General features: G+C 42.0%; 1 protein-coding gene across 1 annotated transcript in view; it reads left to right on the top strand.

Moving 5' to 3' along the window:
- The first annotated feature begins 601 nt into the window (after nucleotides 1-601).
- The window catches only part of PHLPP1 (PH domain and leucine rich repeat protein phosphatase 1), a 177,709-nt gene continuing 157,006 nt past the window's right edge, over nucleotides 602-21,304 (top strand). Inside the window, exon 1 of the mRNA XM_019729352.2 lies at nucleotides 602-2,553. Coding sequence (XP_019584911.2) covers nucleotides 999-2,553 — 1,555 coding nt within the window. The 5' untranslated portion in view covers nucleotides 602-998. The remainder of the gene's footprint in view (nucleotides 2,554-21,304) is intronic.

Raw genomic sequence — 21,304 nt, 5'->3', positions numbered from 1 at the left:
TTTCCAGACACTTCCAGTCTCCCTTGACCTTGAAAAAGTAGGGAAAAAGTGAAATTGGCTTACTTTGATTGCCAGTTATCCAGTGGTGCTGTGGGTGTGTATTTGTATCCCATACAACGGGTGGAGGTGAGGGCCAAGAACCGTGGATTTTTGTGCCATTTTGAGTCCCTCAAAGTCCTTAATTTCAATTAGTGGGGAAAACGAAACTCTTCTGGGGAGCGGGTGTGGGAGAGTTGGGTACAAGTTAATCAACAAGAACATTCCCGGCACAGAGTTCAACAGTAGAGGGCACAATATGCACTGTCCACTGCCAGGTGCTGGCTGCTAGGAGGGGCATAACGTAAGGATCTCTGGGGCTTGTAGTTCGCCCTGTTTCCCTTGCGTATGACCGTCTCCGCACTAGCACTACAACTCCCAGGGTGCACCGAAAGCCTCTTTGGTCGGCCTCCCCTTCTGAGGCCCGCGCTGGAACCTCGGGGGAAACGGCTCCCCCGCCCCGCCCTCGTACGCACGCGTCAGTTTGTTTACTCTGAAGCCCCGCCTCCCCTTCGTCCTCCAGCTCTCCCCACTCCTCCCAGGAATGCCGTCATGCTAGCGATGCATATTCATAAGGCTCACGTGGAGCTCCCGCCCTGTCCGCCTCCCGCCTTCCCGCTCCAGGCGCGTGATTAATATTCAATGAGCCCAGCCTCGCGGCTGGTTCGCTGGCGTGAGGTGTGGGAGCGGGCGGGGCCTGTGCGCGGGAGCCCGCGACCCGGGCGGGGAGGGCGTGTAGAGGGGGGGGGGCGGTGGCGGCGAGGCGGGCGCGCGGGATGGAACACCGAGACACCGACGGAATGCTCCGAATTGCCACATAATCCCCTGGAACGGCCGCGCCGAACGCCATTGGCTTCTCCCTTCTCCCCGCGCCACCGCCGCCGTCTCCCACCTTCGCCTCACCGCCTCCCTCTCTGCCCGCTGCCTCCGGAGCTGGGGGGGAAGCGCGAAGCCCCACTGCAATGGAGCCCGCCGCCGCGTCTACGGCGCAGCGACTCCCAGAAACCAGCAGGGAGGACCGAGCTCCGGCTCCGGCGGCGGCCGCAGCGGCAGCGGCGGCGGCAGCGGCGGCGGCAGCAGCGGCGGCCGCGGCAGCTCTGGCGGCGGCGGCGGCCGGGGACGGCCGGAGCCCAGAGCCCGCGCTGACCCCGGCGGCCCCGAGCACCGGGGCGCGGGAAGAGGCCCCCCGCGAGGCGCAGCCGGGGCCGCTGCCGGGCAGAGTGGGAGGCACCGGTCGCAGGAGGAGGCGCGGCGCGCCCCAGTCCACCGCCGGCGGGGCTGCCCCGGTGTCCGGGGCCGGCAGCGGCGCCAACTCCCTCCTGCTGAGGAGAGGGCGGCTGAAGAGGAATCTGTCCTCAACTGCCGCCGCCTCGTCGTCCTCGTCCTCGTCGTCGTCGTCGTCCTCGGCCGCTGCCGCCTCGCACTCCCCCGGCAGCGCCGGCCTCTCCGCCTCCTGCTCGGCCTCGGCGTCGCTGTGCACCCGGAGCCTGGACAGGAAGACGCTGCTCCTGAAGCACCGGCAGATGCTGCAGCTGCAGCCGTCGGACCGGGACTGGGTGAGGCACCAGCTCCAGCGCGGCTGCGTGCACGTCTTCGACCGCCACATGGCCTCGACCTACCTGCGCCCGGTGCTCTGCACACTGGACACCACGGCCGGCGAGGTGGCCGCCCGCCTGCTGCAGGTGGGCCACAAAGGCGGCGGCGTGGTGAAGGTGCTGGGCAAGGGGCCCCCCGATGCCGGCCCCCGGCTCGCACCCGGCGAGCCGCGGGACCTCGGGCCGCCCCCCGAGAACAGCGGGCTGGCCGCCGTCGGGGCCCCGCCGCGCGCGCCTCCTGCCGACCTGCCGCTGCCCAGTGACCCCGGCGGGTGGGCGCTCGGCTCCTCCCGCGCCAGCCCCGCGCCCTCGGACTCCAGCCCGGGTGAGCCAGGCGCCGCGCGGCCCCTGGACAACGCGGCCGCGGGCCGGGCTTCGGATACTGAGAGCTTCAGCCTGAGCCCCAGCGTCGAGAGTGTGTCGGACCGGCTGGACCCCTATAGCAGCGGCGGTGGCTCTTCGTCGTCGTCCGAGGAGCTCGAGGCCGATCCGGCCACGCCGGGAGTTCCGGGCCAGCCCCGCCTGCCCGGCCGCTCAGTCCAGCCCCGGCCCGGAGCAGGCGCCCGGCCGCCTTCCCCGACGGCCTCCCCGCCTCTGCCACAGCCAAAAGCCCAGAGGCTCGTCGACGGCCCGGACGGGGCTGCCCGCGATTGGCCCCGGGAGGAAAAGGAGGCAGCAGCCGCGGTCCCTGGCCGCCCCCAGCCGCCTCCGGGTGGGAACCGGGCGACGGCGGAGAAGGCGCCTCCGCCGCCCACCTTGTACGTGCAGCTCCACGGAGAGACCACCCGGCGCCTGGAGGCAGACGAGAAGCCTTTGCAGATCCAAAATGACTACCTCTTCCAGCTGGGCTTTGGGGAGTTATGGAGGGTGCAGGAGGAAGGCATGGACTCAGAGATTGGCTGCCTTATCCGCTTCTATGCAGGTAAGGAAACCACCTGGGCTTGGCCGTGTGGGGTGAAGAATGTCAACACATCATGTTCTGAGGTGGGAGTCAGGTCTGCGGTCTGTTAGCCCGACCCCAGAGTTGTCGCAGGTCCTAGGCAGTGTTTGTTACTTTACGGTTTTCACGGGTGAAATGTGTAATACTCAGCTGAGCAATTATTCATGCCGATCGTTTGGTCAATCTTGAGGCACTCAGGGTGGGAAGCAACTCAGAGGTTGGGAGGGGTTGGTAGAACCACCAGGAAGTACAGGAAGCAGGTACTCCTGAAAGAGGCAGTAGTACCTTCAGCAATGAACCTGCTGCCCTCAGGCCTCCCTCAGGGCAGTTGGGGATTTCAGGTAAACTATCACGTGTACTGAATACCGATAGAGGAAAATGGCTAACAAAAATGCTCTAGAACACTTTCCCTACACTTGACTGCCCTCCTAACCCTAATACTGCACCCCCCCCCCCAGCTCCTTACTTGTCAAATGGTGCACATTCAGTTCTCTTTGTCATGCTTATTTGCCCACTTAGCCCTCGTTAGAGACCTAACAGATAGGATCCTTTTTAGATAACTTTTTCCCAGCGCTTTTTTGCTTTATTACAATTTCCTCTCCAAGTTTGATTCTTGCATCACAAGTGATTTTGTCTATTTCTTTTGTTTCTCACGTTCAGTCTTTATGGCCAGAACTGACTATTGTAGTGTGATTTACAATGGGGAATCACAGTAAGACTTTAAGTGCTGTCTCTTGAAATGTGATCTAAAATCCTCGTGTTTTTTTTCAGTTCTAGATTAAAATTTTAAACAAAATTCTATTCTTTATTCCAGATTTTTTGAGATACAATTGACATATCAAATTCTTGACTGGGGTGAATAATGTTCTCTTGGATTAAAGATTTGGCTGGTACTGAATTAGGGAGCTATAGATCCTGGTTGTTATATTTGAGCTTTGTAAGTTGTTTACATCCTTTCTTCCTCTGGTTTCAAGAATTATGTTATTAGTTACAAGGAATTTTATAAAGGTAGCATAACAAAATAAATCAGAGTTGTATCTTCCCCAACTTTACTGTTCTAGGTTGTAGGTGATAGTGGAAAAATAATCACACTTGTAATTTATCTGTACCCATTCTTTCTATTTAATATGTTCTTGGTCCATCTTATGTTCTAGTGGCAGTGTAGTCAATTTGAATGAAGAAATCTCTACTCCCACATTAAAATATGCAAGACAAATAAATAGCATTCCTGGTGAGATGTTCCTCTGAATTTCACTGAAGTTTTTCTGTAATTCAAGTGGATTTCTGATGGAGTTTTTCCTTATAAAGAAAACCATATCATAATACAATAGCATTTGCAGTTTCATTTGAAGATGGTATCCCAACTGGATGACATGCCTTTAAAAGTTTATGGTCTAGAAAGTAGGTGATTTTGTTTTTTATGTAGGAACAACAATTCTGTCCTTTTCTCCTATAGCTCATCTAATTTGTAAAATTACAAAAGCATTAAATGATAATCACACATGGGATGAGAATATTTTGTTATATATATATATATATATATATATATATATATATATGAATACATATTTAACAGTATTGGACATATTTTATATGGAAAGAGCTCTGTATCCCCTGTTTTCCTCATGACTAGATATGTTGATCATGATAAATGCTCATAAAGTTTTGGGTGTCATGGTCATGAAATTTAAATCTCTGATTCCCCTTGATTGTCTCTTCAAGTGTATCTGAAATATTCTAAGTGAATGATATACAGTTGTTTTTAACATCTCAATATAAAAGTGGCAAAGTATCTTTCTGGTTAAATTTTAAATTTCTGGTGTGGTCATTTTAATCTTTTTTTGTGTTTTTTTTTATGAAGAGCAGTAATTGTTACTTCATTCTGAACTTATTTGCTTTATTTCTGTGTACACAACATAAATATATATATGCCTCTGTGTATATGCTCATAAAAGGACTTAATGTGAAGCCACACACGGTATCCAACTTGTTCTCGAAGATGAAGGCAGTGTACAGGTGTCCTAGAAGGAAGATGCCTGATTATTATAAAGATGTCTCATTGCTTATTTTGTTTTTTTTATACAAAGTTGAGCTTGTTTTAAGCCTATATGAATGTTAGTACCAAACGTCTGTGTTGATATTCATTTGCTATAGAACAAAATTGAGCGAAAATGAACTTTCCCAGGAAGTTTAGTTATTGACGAACAAAAGGGCCTTGCTTGTAAGGTCATGTCACTTACTATGGAACCATTGTCAGGACTTCACATGTAGTGGAAGTTTGCACCAAGCTGGAGTAGATTTCCTAGAAATTATCCCTGTACTGCAATGGAATGTAGGACACCCAACTGGAAAGTGTTACATTTTGGTAGCAATGATTTTCCTGAGGCAGAAGAGAATTAATGTTTGTTTTAGATGACACCCTTTTGTATACCACATTTGTTTTTATCATTTTACATGTAACTTACTCTTGAATTTATTGCTGCATATCTTTTTGTTTATACATGTGCTTGGAATTAAGGATAGATTAGGAAGCTGCCTTTTGAATACCTTCCTGTATTTAAATTGAACTTGTTATCGGATGTCTATGTAGTTTGTCTAGTCAGTTGTGTTTTTTTGAGAAGTTGGTGTTTAGCGGAGAACTTTCGTTCTCTTGAGGGTCACCTTTCAATTAAAGTTTACTGTTTATTACCTGACTCAAGTTATTCTTAAAAGGCTTTGAAAGCCATTTGTGGTTGCTTTGAATATTTAAATGTATTTATTTGGGTAAAGTGAAATGAAAGTCCTTAATGAACTAGGTGTTGGACAAAAAGTACTAATTACAACGATGTGAATCAAAATTTAGTTTAAAAATTGTTATTGCACCTATCAAACAATAATTCTTTTAGGTGATTTAAAATATGAAAAAATTTAAATGGTTTTATCTGACGTTCCTTAAGTATAGTATGTACATTAACATTGGATTTCCTTTTAAAATCAGCCATCTTAAATTTTACCTTAGAGTAATTTTAGGTTAAAAAAATTCAAGAATTTAGGTTACTTGACATAAGTTATGGACTTCAAAACATTAATGAGCTTGTGTTTTGTCATTGATCAAGTGCAGTATTAAACTCTATTTTTTTATATTGTTGACTTCCTGCCACCTTTTAGATTTAGTAGTCTAGGTATTTCAGTTAAAATTTTAATAGTGTGGAAAGCACGATGACAGAATGGAGAGCACACCCGTTGTGCCTAGTGAATCTTGGACAAGATATTTTTATGTGTGACTTACTGGGATTGCTCAGAATGATCTCCTTACCCCTCTCATATTTCTTCTCTTTTTCCCTTCTGGGAATGATCAAACCTTACATGGTTTCCTACATGGAAACCAAGAAGGGGTGGTTCAGCATTAAGCTGTAATATTGACGAGCCGGCTCTTATTACTATAATTACAGCAGTATTGAATAACGTGGTATGAACATGTGACACCAGTGTGTGCCTGAACAGTCCTTCTGATTTTAAGAACAAAGGGTTTAACTTTATTTTTGTTGCTTTTTATATTTAAATTTTACATTTGTTGTTTTTTTTAATGTAAAATGCATGCTGTCTTTTCCTTCATAACTGTGGTTTGATAACATCTGTTAATATATTGGGTTTTATTTTCTTCAAAAATCTTAAAGGGTTTTCACATAAATTATCTCATTTGTCCTTTCAAAAACATGGTTAGGGAGGAGTCTGTCATTCCTTTTTTCAGAAGGAGAAACTGATGCATAGAAAGGTTTGACTCTTGCTTGTGATTTTTCAGTCCTTGACAGAGCTGAGAATAGAGAATTTGGATATTCATATTTTCAATTCTTATCACTTTCCATGAATTGGTGCTGAATTTCATTTACACTTGAATTTTCACTTGGTTAAAAGCATTCAACAAATCTGCTATTTTTGTTGGTAATGAGGTGATATTATCCTCTAGTCCAAAGTGGTATTCATTGTGAAATATGGATGTTTCTATTTTTATCATGCTGCCTTTAAAAACGTAAAAAAACCAAGACTGGCAAATAAATAGTACAGAAGGAGTACTAAAGTGTTCTAAATATCCTGGTTGCAAATAGTCATACTTGTTAAGTTGATATGGAATAAAGTTTACCTAGTGATTCTTTATTTTCTTATTCAAGCACGCCTCATTTGTTAAACTATAAATCTTTATTGGGTATAGAGAATTAACACTTCATCTAAAAAGTGGATAACTTTTGAGGGTGGTGGTGTGACGATTCAGTTTCTTTAAGACATAGCTATACTTGTAAAGTATTGAAAGTTTTGCTTAAACCTTTTATTTTAAAATAGAATTATTTGTACGTTAGTGATCAATACTGCTTTATTGGTGTTACTCTACAGTTGTATAGTTTTTGTAATTCATATGTTATGTAGAACTAGAGTCAGCTATTCTCCCTGAATTTCATAGTTATTCCTAAAATGGTGTGTCTTTTGTGCTCATTGAAATAATTGTGAAGAGAGGAGATGTGTATAAATGAGTTTGTAAAGGTTCTGTGTTGAAAGTTTTATCTTTTTGTTGCTATAAGAAAGTTAAACCAATGATTGGTTATCCAAAGATTATTATTTTTAAAGTGTACAGTGTTTTTGATGTTTCTTACTCTCTTTTTGGAACCCTGAATTTGATTTATTGGTAACATTCATTGACGTTGTGTATGATCCAAGCCTAGCATAATACTTGGCATTTTAGTTTAAACATTTGTTGAATTGAATTTGTGGAATTTTGTTAAGCAGCTGGTGGTGTGTGCCCTGATTCTTCAGCCTCCCATGCTGTTTGGGTCCCCAGAGAAGTATTAAACACACATGCACAGAGGCATTTCTCTCAGGGCAGCAGATTTCAGATGTGCCGCATAGTACTATTAATAACTTCATTTCACGTGAGTGAAGCTGCATGTAGATTTTGAGAGCAGTTCTCAAAGTTTTCTTAGAGTTAACATGTGTACCCCGCTCCCTTTTCAAAGGCATCTCTTACCTCAACTTTGAGATGAATTTAATGAGGCATCTGTCAAATGAGGCATCTTGGATTCAATGATTTTATGTGCCAGGGTTGAACACAGTTTCGTCTATCTGGACAGGAGAAGGGTTTAATTGTTGTGCTGTGAAAATCGAGAGATCCTGAAGCCACTCAATAGAAAAGCTTTTCCTTTAAAGACTCCTGACATTTTGAAAAAGAGAGAAATTGTTGTCAAAATGTCCAAAACAGTCTGGGAAAATGAAGCCTTTTTTAAAACTCCCACCTTCTAAAACCTCCACCCGTTTAATCCCAGACATCTGGTACAACCGTGGTAATGAGGGGTTTGAATCTGGCCTCATGTTCCTGTGCTTCTAGGGCAAACCCTTTTTATACTTACCTTTGGTTTTCTAAAGATAGTATAATTAAAACAAACCCCAAAATCGACCCTGTGGATTCTTTAGACAAATAAGATACTTACAACCTAAGTCTGTGTGACTGGTTGTGTTTGGATTTGTATGAAACTTCAACTGTATGCTTTGGAAAATTTTAATAAATTGAAACTCAAGGATCTGGAAAGAACAGACTTTAATGATACTTTTATTAAAGAACATTTAGGATTTGGGTTAACTATGAAATAACAGCTCTTTCAAGTTGTGTGATGTACTTTAGAATCAAGCATAACAATTACTGGATTACTGAAGTGTTATTACACTTTGATTTAGAGGTGGAATGGTTTGTTTACATATTATATAAGTATAAAATATATATCCTGCTATACCTTTTAGTATGTTAAATGAAACAAGGCATAATCATCCCATACGTAATACCACATTCATGCTGACATAATTGTTTCCCTGTTGCATTTTTACATTTGAGATTGCTTCAATACATTGTCAAATGTATTTAATGGTGAAGTGTGCTGTTGAGGTACAAGTCCAGTGGCCTCTGAGTTTGGAACCTAGAAGTTCTTTTGGAAACAAGGGAAATTATTTGTAGGTTGTACATATTTTATGAGTTTGTACATGTCAGTCAATAGTTTAGCAAAAAACAAACAGATCCAAAATTTTTGTCATATACTTTTCCAATGAAGCTTGTAAAAGTAAATTAGCCTCGTTTCCAGTTATGTGAAAGCATTTAGTTGAAGACTAAATAAAATTTGAAATATGTACTGTATTTTTATTAAAAAAAATCTGTGTAAGTGGACCCACACAGTTCAAACTTGTGTTGTTAAAAGAAGGGTCAACTGTAATTTGGTTTTGCACCATTTCAATAATGAGTGAACAGTCTAATTACAGAAATTTGAAATAATTTGAATTGGTTGATTTTTCTTTTTAGTTTTTTTTTCTGCATTCTTTTCAAACAGGAAGAATTTTGCATTTGTTGCTATTTCTAATGACTCATACATCTGATGAAGAACATTTAGAGAATGAATCTTTTCCTATACCTGCCGCCATTAATAATATGTTAGAGTGTTTGGGCTTTCTTTTCAAATATGAGGCACGTTTTTAAATATAGCAAAAGACATTTTACAATCAGTTCACTCCTGATACATGGTCCAAAGAGCAAAATTTTGTACACAGACCTGTTTTTTTTACCTTTATTGTCAATTATAAGAAATATATTCCTGAGGAATTCTTTCTTTGTTCGCACCTGTATATTGTGAGAGCTTGTCTGGCTGTACCTTTGTGCTTGAATGGATGCTACATAATGGTTCTTGAGTTTGGCTGCTGTGTCCCAGAGTCGGGTGAAAATAACCTTGTTCTTTTAAAAAACAACTTTGGGAAAGAATTTGTACGTTTTATCTCACACTGTGAGAGAAAATGGTCTGTCGTTTAAAGAAACTAGTCAGAGAGTTGGGAAACTTGGTATGACTTTGGGCATTTATTTTCATCTATCCTGGGCTTTGCTTTCCTCATCAGTAAAACGATGAACTTGAAGTAGAAGAAATCTAGATCTCTTCCCACTCTTAACATTCTGAGGCTATTAGAGAGCCCACCCTTCAAATTAGAAGGACTAAAAGTCGTAGTTGTTTTAAGTTCTGTAAGACCTGTCCATGGCTGGGACCTAATATACACAAGACAGCCTGAGCTTGCCCGCCGAAGCAGCCCACCTTTCTGGTGTAGATGAGGACTAATAACGATAGGTAATATGTGATGCACCTTCTCCTTGCCAGCCCTTATTCCTCACAGTAGACTTCTGCATGCTAGAGATGAATTTAAAGAAGTACAATCTTTTTTTAAAGTAGATTCTTTTTCTGAAGTTGTCTTATAAAGCAAGATACTTCCATAATCCAATTTATAAAGTTTGCTGTAATGATAACTCTGTTGAGGTGTCCAAATGTGCAAAATGTACAGGTTTGTTAACTTCAGTTCACAGTGAGCTGTGTGCCTGGAGTCAGTAGGAGAAAAAGCACTTAAAGAAAATCGCATTTTGTTTGTTATTTTAATTGTATAATTTAAGGAGCCTGTAGGGATACTAACCTCTGTATTTTCATCGATGAGGAAAGCAAGCCCATAGATAGAAATAGCACCCAGGTTTGGATTATCTGTCATTGTCCCCCCCCTCCCCACCACGCACACTATGAACCTATATTCTTACTATTTTTGGATCCTCCTTTTACTTAGTATTCAAAATGAAAGTTTAAAAAATATATTTTGTTTCACACATTTGGTGGGTTTTTTTGTACTTCACGGTGTTTCTAGTTTTTTCTTTTCTTTTCATTCTAATCAGTACATTTGAGAGATTGCATATCACTTTGACAGATTTTAAAGGAACAGTGGATATTTTTAAAGAATGGACATGTTGGAAAAAGAAATTGAATTTTAAAAAATGGGAGGAAAATTTAAGAATAGTTTTTGAAACAAATACCCATTCAGACGTATGTTCATTAAAAAGACTCAATATTCATTATATTCTTTATTTGAGTTTTTTTTAAGAAAGAAAATTGTCTTCTCACAGTTAAATGCATGTAGTTTATTCAGATACACATGCACAGCCCTACTTTTGTGTGATATAAAAAATCAAAACAATTCAGTTCAGTAATCTTTTTTTTCTTCTTCTGGTTTTGGAAGTCTTGATGGTGAAATCTACTGCCTTGAATATCTCTTCTTTCTCTCTCTCTCTCTCCCTCTCTCTCTCTCTCTCTCTCTCCCTCTCTCCCTCTCTCCCTCTCTCCCTCTCCCCTCCCCCTCCCCCACTCTCCCATAATGACCCTGTTAGCAAAAAGTCAGTATGTGAATAATTTTAGTGGTAAGAGTTTCCTTTTAATATTAAATTCCATTTTAATTTGATCATTTACCATAAGCAGAAGTTTTAGCCTCCCTTATCTACTGAGTCAATTAATTCCTCCAAGATGACTGTTCATTTTTTTAAGTATAGTTGGCATACAATATTAGTTTCAGATGTACAATATTATTTGACATTTATATGCCTGTCAATGTGATCACCCCACTAAGTCTAGGAATCATTTGTCACTGCAAATTTATCACATTATTGACTATATTCCCCTTCACCTTTTTCACTCATTCCCCCACTCCCAGCCCCTCTGGCAACCATCAGTTTGATCTTTATTTCTGAGTCTGTTTTTGTTTTATTCTTTTGTTTTGTTTTTAGATCCCACATGTAAGGGAAATCATTTGGTGGTTGTCTTTCTAACTTATTTCACTTAGTAGAAGAATACCCTCTGGATCCATCCATGTTGTCGCAGATGTTAAGATTTCATTCTTTTTCATTGCCGAGTAATATTCCACTGTGTGTGTGTGTGTGTGTGTGTGTGTGTGTGTGTGTATACATACATGTGTGTGTGTGTGTGTGTGTATACATACATGTATATATATATATATATATATATATCATATATCTCACATCTTTATCCGTTCATCTATTGATGGGCACCTAAGTTGTTTCTGTATCTTGGCTATTGTAAATAATGGTGCAATGAACACAGGGGTGCATCCCCAGAAGTGGAATTACTGGGTCATGCTGTAGATGTATTTTTAGTTTTTTTGAGGAATCTCATCTTGTCTTCCATAGCGGCTGCACCAATTTACATTCCTACCAGCAGTGCACACGGGTTCCTTTTTCTCCACATTCTTGCCAACACATGTTATTTGCTGACTTTTTGATAGCAGCCATTCTCACTAGTGTGAGGTGATATCTTGTGGCTTTGATTTGCATTTCCCTTATGATTAGTGGTGTTGAGCATCTTTTCATACAGATGGCGGTTCATTTTTAATATGAGGAAGGGAACGTTTTAAAGTGCAAAAGTACAAAGGGTAAAAATATTTTGCATCTGGCATAGAATATGTACTCCAGATGCTGAAGCAGAGGAGAAACTTCTCTTGATGCTCTGTAAGAGAGGGGGAGTAGCTGGGGCAGCTGACATTCAGTTTTGTGCAATAACGGTCTCTCCTTATGGGAAGAAGTAAACCCTGCTGTAATTGGAGGAGACTCGGTCTCTTCCTTACACGCCCCCACTCGCTCTATTGCTTTATTGTGGTGGTCTAGACAATCCCACACCTCCGAGGTGCCTGTTCTTGATGTGAGTCCTTAACCTCCATAAGCCTCATTTCTCAGAGAGAAAGGGGGTGGGGAGAGAGAGAGAGAGAGAGAAAGAAAGTTTTAAAAAGGTCTCAAAGCACTTTGTGAGGTTCATGATCCCTGTATGTGGACGTGTTCAGTAAGCTGTGAGATGTTCTACAAATGTAGGGTGGTTTTGTTATTTTTCGCAAGAGTAAATTGCCATAAATGTTCATTAGGACTCATTAGGGAAGATGGGATATACTGTTGCTCAGTGACCTTGGCAGACTGTATACTTTCATTCATTCATTCATTCGTTCCTATATCTAGTAATTACTATGCGTGTCTACTACGTCAAAGGAACTTTTGATTCAGAGATGACTAATTTGAATTTTCTAGGATTCCTTGCAATACTTATAGATTTGAGGACATGTTTGTGGAAACAAATAAGCAAGCCAAAATTTATAATGCAAAGGTGAAAAGTGTTCCAATGGAGGCACCATGTTCACCTCCGACTGTAGTATCAGCAAAGGAGAGCGGCTCCTGGCTCCACTGTCCCCAGAAGGCCCGTGAGTGCGCCTCCTGAAGAACCAGAAGGAGTTGGCTGTTGCCATAATTCTGGCAACGGAATTGTTTGAGGAGCACCCTTGAATTCCTGGTTCAAAATCCAGTCAGACTGAGTTTGGGATTACTAATTCTAGTTAGTGCTTTAAGATTTACCAAGTACCTTTCTATGTAGGCATCTAGGCCTTTTCATCCCTTGAATCATTTGGGCTCCATTTGTTATAGTCTGTGAGGATCTAAGTTCTGGGTTAAGCAAATTCTAATTTTGCTTTTTTAAAAAGAAAATGCAAATGTGCACATGCCCAGGTTGTTCTGGACCGGGCAGGGGGCCTACTACACTTGAAAGATATTCCTTTATATCATTTTTTAAGGCCTGTGAGAGTTTTGCTTTCCTTGGATTTATGAGATTTATGGGATATGCTCTGTTTACCTTCTGGAGACAGCCACTTTCTTTTAGTTTAGTGTCGTATGTGGCACACATAGTGTAAAACTTGGAAGTTGATGAATTGGTGATAATTTGAGGGTATATTTTTAACTTTGCTAATCTACTGTCTGGCTCTTTGTTGATGAAGGAATTTTTTTTTTTTTAATCTCTTGTGTGGACCAGGAGGAAACACAACTCTTAAGTGTTTCAATAAGCAGAAATAAAACTCTTTTATCTATGGCTGCAAAACCTGTACTGTACCATGTACATATGGCACGTTAAGTCTTTACTAATGGCCTGTATATACATATACATATACATATGTTTTAAGTGGAAAGCAAATGTCCCTGCAGTGTTGTCTCATGTAGTAACGTGAATGACAACACTGGAAAAAAGATCTTCATTTTGCTTTTTATGTTAGTTTTAATATTATGACAAGCACCATGGTAAAAAAAGAAGTTATTCAAATCCTGTCCGACTGAAATAAGTCATGCTTCTAATTCAAGTGAAAGTACTTCTAATTTAAACTAACCAACATTCAGGTTAATTACCTGCCAATGTGTATTTCCCACTGTCAGCATCTTTTTTGCCCTCTTGTCTATTATTTGTTAGAGCAATATCAACACTGGACAAGCTGATTTTCATGGGGGATATCAACAGAGTTAACATCAATGTAGTAAGGAGAATAGTTACCTGGTCCCTGTGGTTATGAAGTAGAAACTTAGAATCCGTTGCTCTGTAACCTAGTCATAAGAGGGACTTGGTGTTTTTAACCAAAATCTGACTAGTATTGTTTCATTGATAGATACATGATGATGCAAGTTCTATAAACAGGTATTGGAACTGCTTAGAAGATAATGTCATTCTGAAGATACGATACAAAAGTCCGTTTCTGAGAGTGGGAATCACCTAGCAGCTAGTGCATTTGCAATGTGTGTTTTATATCCCCAGTTGGCTTGCAGCTTCTAATAGGGTTGTCCTTGCTTCCTGCTTCTGTTGATGTACATAAGATTCCCACCCCACCCCCCAATCAAACAACAAAACAAAACTGGTTAACAGCCTTCTTGCTTCTGAGAAACTAACTGATAAATTAATCCGAGTGGCATCGACCTCCAGATAATACAGTTGGATGCAGGGAAGTAGTGTTCATTTATCTTTAAAGTACTATCGTAAGCACAACTCTGCTTACCCCCTTGCTCAGTACTCATTCAGAACCTGCTGAATGTAATAATTGAAGTAATATCTGGTAGGGTGTAGCTTTGCCAGGCTTTGCGGGTGAAAAATGGGTGAGAACGTTATCGATATCTTAGTGAGGGCATAGAATCTGAGCTCTGGAAGGGACGAGGGGGCATCTGGCCCAGTTTATGACCCAGCAGAGAAATGTGTCTTACACATGCCTGTCTCATGGTCATCTGGCTTGTGCTTGTTGAGTGCTTACTAGGCACAATATTCCAGGACAGCCCTGAGTGGAGTCTTGCTTCTCGAAAATGTGATTGGTCTGAGGGCATCTCCTGGGAGCCTGTTAGAAATGCACAGTCTCAGGTCCCAGTTCAGACTTATCGATTGGCCTTTTAACGAGATTCCCAGGTGATTCATCTACACACAGTTTAAGAAGTGCTAGCATTGGCTGAATTGGGAGTGGGGGAGTTAGAATCGGAGGAGGGAAACTAAGTTTGGACCTTGTGTGGTTCAGTGAGCTCCTGAGGACCTGAACACCAGAGTGAAGGAGACAGATGAGACCTTATCCTAGGACTCAGGAGCTAATTGGCTGTTTTGGCTATAGAAGCTCAGAGATGACAAGTTTGCAGTTTGAGTGATGAGAGACTTGTAGGTTGGTTCATGAAAGTAGGAAGCAAGAGGTTGTGTAGGGGATATCACTGATTCATTCAATAAAGCTTCAGGACCAGGCACTGTACTTAGGAGTTGGTGATACGAGAATGAATGGAGGTGTGTTTCCTGTTCTTGATATGTACAGATATTTAGCAGTTGAGGACAGATTTTGCGGCGGATGAGTTTGAAATGGTAATGCGTGTTAAGCTGACTGTAGACGTTCATTTAACGGTAAATAGACCTGGCTCACCACCCGCCTTCCAGATCTCAGTGGGCCTTTTTGCTTTCTACTGCTTACTGCATGTGTGGTTACTCTCAGGAAGGTGACATACACATTATTTATTTACTTGGTTTTCTTATAAGAGCTTTTTTTTCACACTCAGTATAAATGCTCATGCTGGCTATGGCCATGGATAGAAGTGAAGAGGTCTAAAAAGAGTGTTTATGTTAAATGTATGAAGCTCTCAGGATGAAGGCCTTTTGAATGTCCAGACTTTCCTATCTAGTATGTGTGTGTGGGAAATTTACATAAACAGTTATAATAAAACTTGAAGTCTTAATGAAGGCATTTACAGAGTGCCAAGGGAACCCAGAAGCCCAACAAACCAACTCTCCCTGGAAGTGGAATGCTTTGGAAAGGCTTCCTGGGAAGGATAGCCTGTATGAACGGGGGACTAGCATTGCATGAACCAGGCATGTCAGGAAGCGAAAGCGTGAATGAAAGGGCACAATGTGTGTAGGGGATGGGGAGTAGCTTGAGTGGTGACATGTAAGGTGATGAGATTAAACATGGTAGGAGATGAGACTGAAAAGGAGGTTGGGTCCAGATGATGAAAATCTGACATGGTAAGGACTTGATTTCATAAGCAGTGGGACCTACTGAGCATTTCCTAATGGGGCGTGGGGAATGATTAGCGTTGTAGTAGGGCATGAAGTGGCGCCCGCTGGAGGATAGATTGGAGAGGGAGCTGCTGTGTTTCCCTGAAAATAAGACCTAGCTGGACCGTCAGCTCTAATGCGTCTTTTGGAGCAAAAATTAGTGTAAGATCCGGCATTATATTATATTACATTATATTGTATTATATAAGACTCGGTGTTAAGTAAAATAAGACCGGGTCTTATATTAATTTTTGCTCCAAAACATGCATAAGAACTGATGGTCTGGTTAGGTCTTATTTTCGGGGAAACGCGGTAGCTGCTGGAGACTTGAAGACTGCCCTAGTGGGGCCTTTAGTAAATATTTAAAGTACTCTGTTAGGAGCTGGAGTTCCAAAGAAAGAATGGCCTTGCCTCAAGTTCAGCCTAAAAGCGGAAAAAGAAATATTGCAATACAGAGTGTGCTGCTTTTGAGATTTGCACACTGTGGTTGTTGTACCAAACAGGAATTGATCAGCTGTGCTCTAGTTGGGGTAGGTGGGAGGAGGCCAGGAGTAGGAGAGCAGGGGACAGGGCCTTCCTGGCAGGGAGGCCGATAGGGACAAGATGAGGAAGCTCTAGACCAGGTCAGGGCAGATGAAGATCTGGGGACACACAGGAGTTCTTTAGAATGCAGAAGTCTTGGGTCTTATCGAATGATTGCATGTTGGGACAGAAGGAGTTGTTCAGGATTTATTTTTTATTCCTGAGCTAATTTGAGTATATCTTCCATGTCCGGAAAGTGTGTTGCTAGTAGTCCATGTCAGGGATGTAGTGTGAAGAAGACCGAGGGGGTTTTGTGTGTCAGGATGACGTGGAGGTTTCTGGGATATTGGAATGGATGCAATCCCATCAACAACAGCCAGAAGGGAGGGGTGGGATTTTGGCTTCAGGCTGAGGAGGAGAGGTGCTGCGTATATTTTGGCTGTGTCGCAGTGAAGGTGCCTGAAGGACGTTCAGGTGTGTCTGAAGAGCCCGGGGACCATCTGTTAGGTAGTAGTTGAAGGCCTTGAATTGAATAATAGCTGGGTAGAGTGAGGGAGAGGGCGGAGGAAGCAACGCGGAGGAAAGCCTATATTTAAAATGTGGCGATGGATTATGAGTTGGAAGAATTCAGATGTAAAAGACATACTGTGTGACTGTATTTATACGAAGGCAAAACTACATTTAGGGGATGACCATAGTAGTTATTACCTTTGGGGGATATTGATGGGAAGGGGCTTGAGCCATCTTCTCTTGATAACATTCTTTGTATTTTTCTGGGTCCAGTTTCTTGGGTATGTACATACATGAAAACTTATTGAGTGTGTGGTTTGTGTGCTTTACCAGATGTAAGTTATACATCTGGTAGAAAGAAAAGTGGTCCTGAAGGAAGACACTTGAACACTGTTTCTACCCTGAAAGGTAAGAGAGAGGCTAAGGGACGCTGAGGAATGGAGAAGGAAAAATAAACAGGGAAGTCTTGGAAGAACTAAGAGGGAGTGGAAGCATGATCGCCCATGCAGGAGTGAACTGGGGGTGGGAAGAAGGCAGCCTATTTCTTTGAGGCTGTTAGGAAGGATGAGTGAAGATAAAGATTCATTTAAGTGACAATTCAGGAAGTTGAGCCTCAGTTTTCTTAGTGAATTAGAAGGTAAAGAAAAGCCAAGCCTCAATACTTCTGTAATATGCTTTTTCTTGAGTGAACCAACTAACTAATCATAGTCTATACCCTCTTTTCCTCTTTGGGGAATTTATGACTGTGATTTCAACCTATGTTGAATTTTTTGTAGGTTGATCCTTTCTTGGCCTCTTCTAAAGCACCTTATTGCACCGGAGGGGGTGGGTGGATGGTAAACTAGAAGTGGAGAAATGATTGCCAGACTGTATTTTACAGGGTTGGCAGTGCTTGCAGTGGCAGGTTTGTTTTGCGTGGTTTCGATAGCACGGTTTTGGTTCCCTCCTGCCAATCTCTAAATGTTTGTGTGTGTGTGGAGGGTGGGATGGGAAGGTGAGAGCAGTAGGTGCAGAGACATAGTCAAAAAAGCTTTTAAAAATTTGCAGCTAGTAAATGACAAAGCTGGGATTGTATTAATATCTCCTTCCATTATATCCCGTTTCTTTTCTGTTTATAAAATCACTTATGGAGTAATGAAACTTCTGAGATAGTTCGATTTTTTTTTCCTTATGACCTATTGATTATACTTGCAGAGATAAGAGCTGGTTCTGAAGAACGGGTTTCCGTTCCTAGATTGTCAAAGTGACTTGTGGCTTGAATCTGTTTATAAAGTGTGTGAAGACATGATAAATGATAAGTTTAGATAGCTGTAAGCAAGATTGTATAGGGGAAAATTTATTGTAAAATAGTAAATACTGTTAAGAAACCATGTTAAACCTGTCGTTCTTCCTCTTATTAATTGTAGTGAGCATTGAATTTCTGTTTTGTGCTCAATGCTAGGCTAATGCTGAGATTCCACATTGTGGTTATCGAAACAAATGAAAAACTAGCAGTTGTTCTTAATACAATTACCCAAAATTGTATTGAAGTATCTAGATCATCTGGTTGGTTTCTGCGATTTTTTTAAATAAAGATGTTTTGGGTAATAGGATAGAAACTATTGAGAAAGAACCATAATTGTTAACTCTTCATATCAAACATGGTGAATTGCCAAACAGCAGCAATATTCTGGGGGAAAAGAATGAGCATTGTCATTGCTTTTGATTTGGAGAGCCGGGTGGCATGGCAGGAGAGTTGTTCTGTGTTTTGGTTGCTCAGGAACTTCATATTTATTGGGCTGGCAGTTGTTGGAACAAAATTTTGTTTATGTTCAAAGGTCACTGATCAGTGTAACAGAAACTGTTTTTATATGGGATACTATCTTTTTTTCTCATCTACTTAGTCAATTCAAACAGTTATGGAGTGCTTGCTTCCCAAGCTATTCGATGCTTTGAATGTTGGGGAGAGAGGTGAGTCAGACAGATCCTCTGGCTTTTCAGCAGCTTAAGCCAAATAGCATCGGACACACAGATGATCCTGGAACAGAACAGAGTAAGACGGCACTGGGAAAAGGGGCTCCCTGCTTCCTTCCTAACAAATAGCTCCTGAACCTTGTGCCTCCTGTAGCATACGCGCCGGCCTGTCATACGCGCCGGCCTGTCATACGCGCCGGCCTGTCATACGCGCCGGCCTGTCATACGCGCCGGCCTGTCATGCGCGCCGGCCAGTCATACGCGCCGGCCTGTCATGCGCGCCGGCCTGTCATACGCGCCGGCCTGTCATACGCGCCGGCCAGTCATACGCGCCGGCCTGTCATACGCGCCGGCCTGTCATACGCGCCGGCCTGTCATGCGCGCCGGCCTGTCATGCGCGCCGGCCTGTCATACGCGCCGGCCTGTCATACGCGCCGGCCTGTCATGCGCGCTGGCCTGTCATGCGCGCCGGCCTGTCATACGCGCCGGACTGTCATACGCACCAGTCTATCAAACATGCCAGTCTTGAACAAGGCAGACAGGGTTCCGTGTGACTTCACAGTGGGGAAGAGACTTGTCAAACACATTCCCTTTAACTGTAATTGTGTTGTGTGCCACTGAGGAAAAAGACAGTACTTTTTATAGTGCGTGTGGTCTGGGGCCCCGTTCTAGGTTCCGAGTGCTTTGGTCATCAGTAAATACAAAAGAGGTAGATAAACACGTTAGGTTGTGTCTGGTTGCAAGGGCCTTATAGGCCACAGTTTGTGTTTTGGAAATGATTTTTAAGAATAATAGGAGACCATTCCATTGAGTTATCAAATGTCATTAGATTTGTTTCTTTCAAGGCCAGGTATCATGACTCATAACTTCAAAAGGAGGAGAGGTAACTTGTCTTTCCTGTATTCGCTAAGCCTCTGTTCTAGACACACTGAAAACAGCGTTTTCTATCCTTCCTACGCTCACTCCCTACATGTGCTTTCCTCGTCTTTTTCCCAGCCGTCCCTGTCCACCCTGCTCCAGACCCAGCTGCAGCGACTGCACTGGGAATCCAGGAGGCTCCCAAGTTACACGGGGCCACGGTCTGGTAATAAAGGCAGAGCCTCTTAAATGGCCTCACATTAATTTTTGCAGGAAGCTTTATTTTACCCTCTTTTTGCCTCACCCCAGCCCACTCATTTTCCCTTCCTTAGAAAAGAAGAATTAGTACCTCTCCTTGAGTGAGTATAGAAGCATTCCCCATTGTACTCTTCAACGTTCCCTAACTTATCCCCAGCAATAAGCTGTGCTGAACATCAAGCTTGTTTAATTGAGGAAATTAAAAAATGCCAATTTGATGTATTCTCTTGGTACTTTAGCAACTGACATCCATTTTAATGAAGTTGGAATACAGTAATTTTTATGTCCTGTTAGAGAGATACTCAGTGAGATTGCACCTGCTTAGGATTCCTTCTTTTGTATACTTTTTATCTGTAAACAAGAGAGGTCCCAGGGTCATTTGTGCGCTAAGTCAATTTTTTTTCAATTAAGGGCAGGTTAATTAGTTTATAGTTATTAATGAAGCAGTTACTCTCTGTTCTCCCTTTACCCTCTTTTGGTCTTCTTTATGTTTTGAATCATTTTCCTACTTTCAATAAGGTCAAGTGATAGTAAACAGGAAAGAGATACAAACAGTTTTTATTTTAGGACTTTTAAAAATGATAAATTTAAAAACATTTTAAAGTGTAGACAAAATAGTGTGATGAACTCCCATGTCCTCACTGCTCATGGCCAGTCTTGTCTTATCTTGAGCTGCTTCTTCTGCCTAGATTATTTTGAAGCAAATCCTAGACATCATATTTCATCTGTAAATTTTTCTAAGTATCTCTAAAATACAGGCACCCTTTTTTTCTTTTTTTGTAGTTGTTTCTTTATGATTAAACTTTCTCAGCATTGTGGCATGTGATGAAAAGTGGGACTACTTTCCTAATACAAACAAAAATACTGTGCATCCTGCAAAACAGAAGTTGTTCCTTTTAAGTTGCATTGCTTGTAAACATGACATGTTTTAAATTTGTGTAAGCTCTTTTATTTTATTTTATTATTTATTTTATTTTTTTCTGCCAATGATCCTGGGCCTTCTAAAGCCACAGATCTCAGCAGATTTATTGACATGGTACCATACTTCACACCAGGCAACAATGAGGGGCCGCGCCTTTTTTAACTACTAAGTAGGTATAATAAACCAGTGGCCACTTGTCCAGTGGCCTTCATTTTCCTACTTTCAATAAGGTCAAGTGATAGTAAACAGGAAAGAGATACAAACAGTTTTTATTTTAGGATTTTAAAAAATGATAAATTTAAAAACATTTTAAAATGTAGACAAAATAGTGTGATGAACTCCCATGTTCTCACTGCTCTTGGCCAGTCTTGTTTTATCTTGAGCCGCTTCTTCTGCCTAGATTATTTTGAAGCAAATCCTAGACATCATATCCACAGATCACATTTTGCGCCCCCTGTGGTATTTAATTTTTTAATTAACATTTTTTTATTAGTTTCAGGTGCACAAAACAATGTAA

This window comes from Rhinolophus sinicus, linkage group LG09, assembly GCF_036562045.2.
Source record: "Rhinolophus sinicus isolate RSC01 linkage group LG09, ASM3656204v1, whole genome shotgun sequence".
Classification (NCBI taxonomy): Eukaryota; Metazoa; Chordata; class Mammalia; order Chiroptera; family Rhinolophidae; genus Rhinolophus; species Rhinolophus sinicus.
The sequence above is the reverse complement of the archived record's forward strand: the minus strand, read 5'-3'. Positions and strand labels throughout refer to the sequence as shown.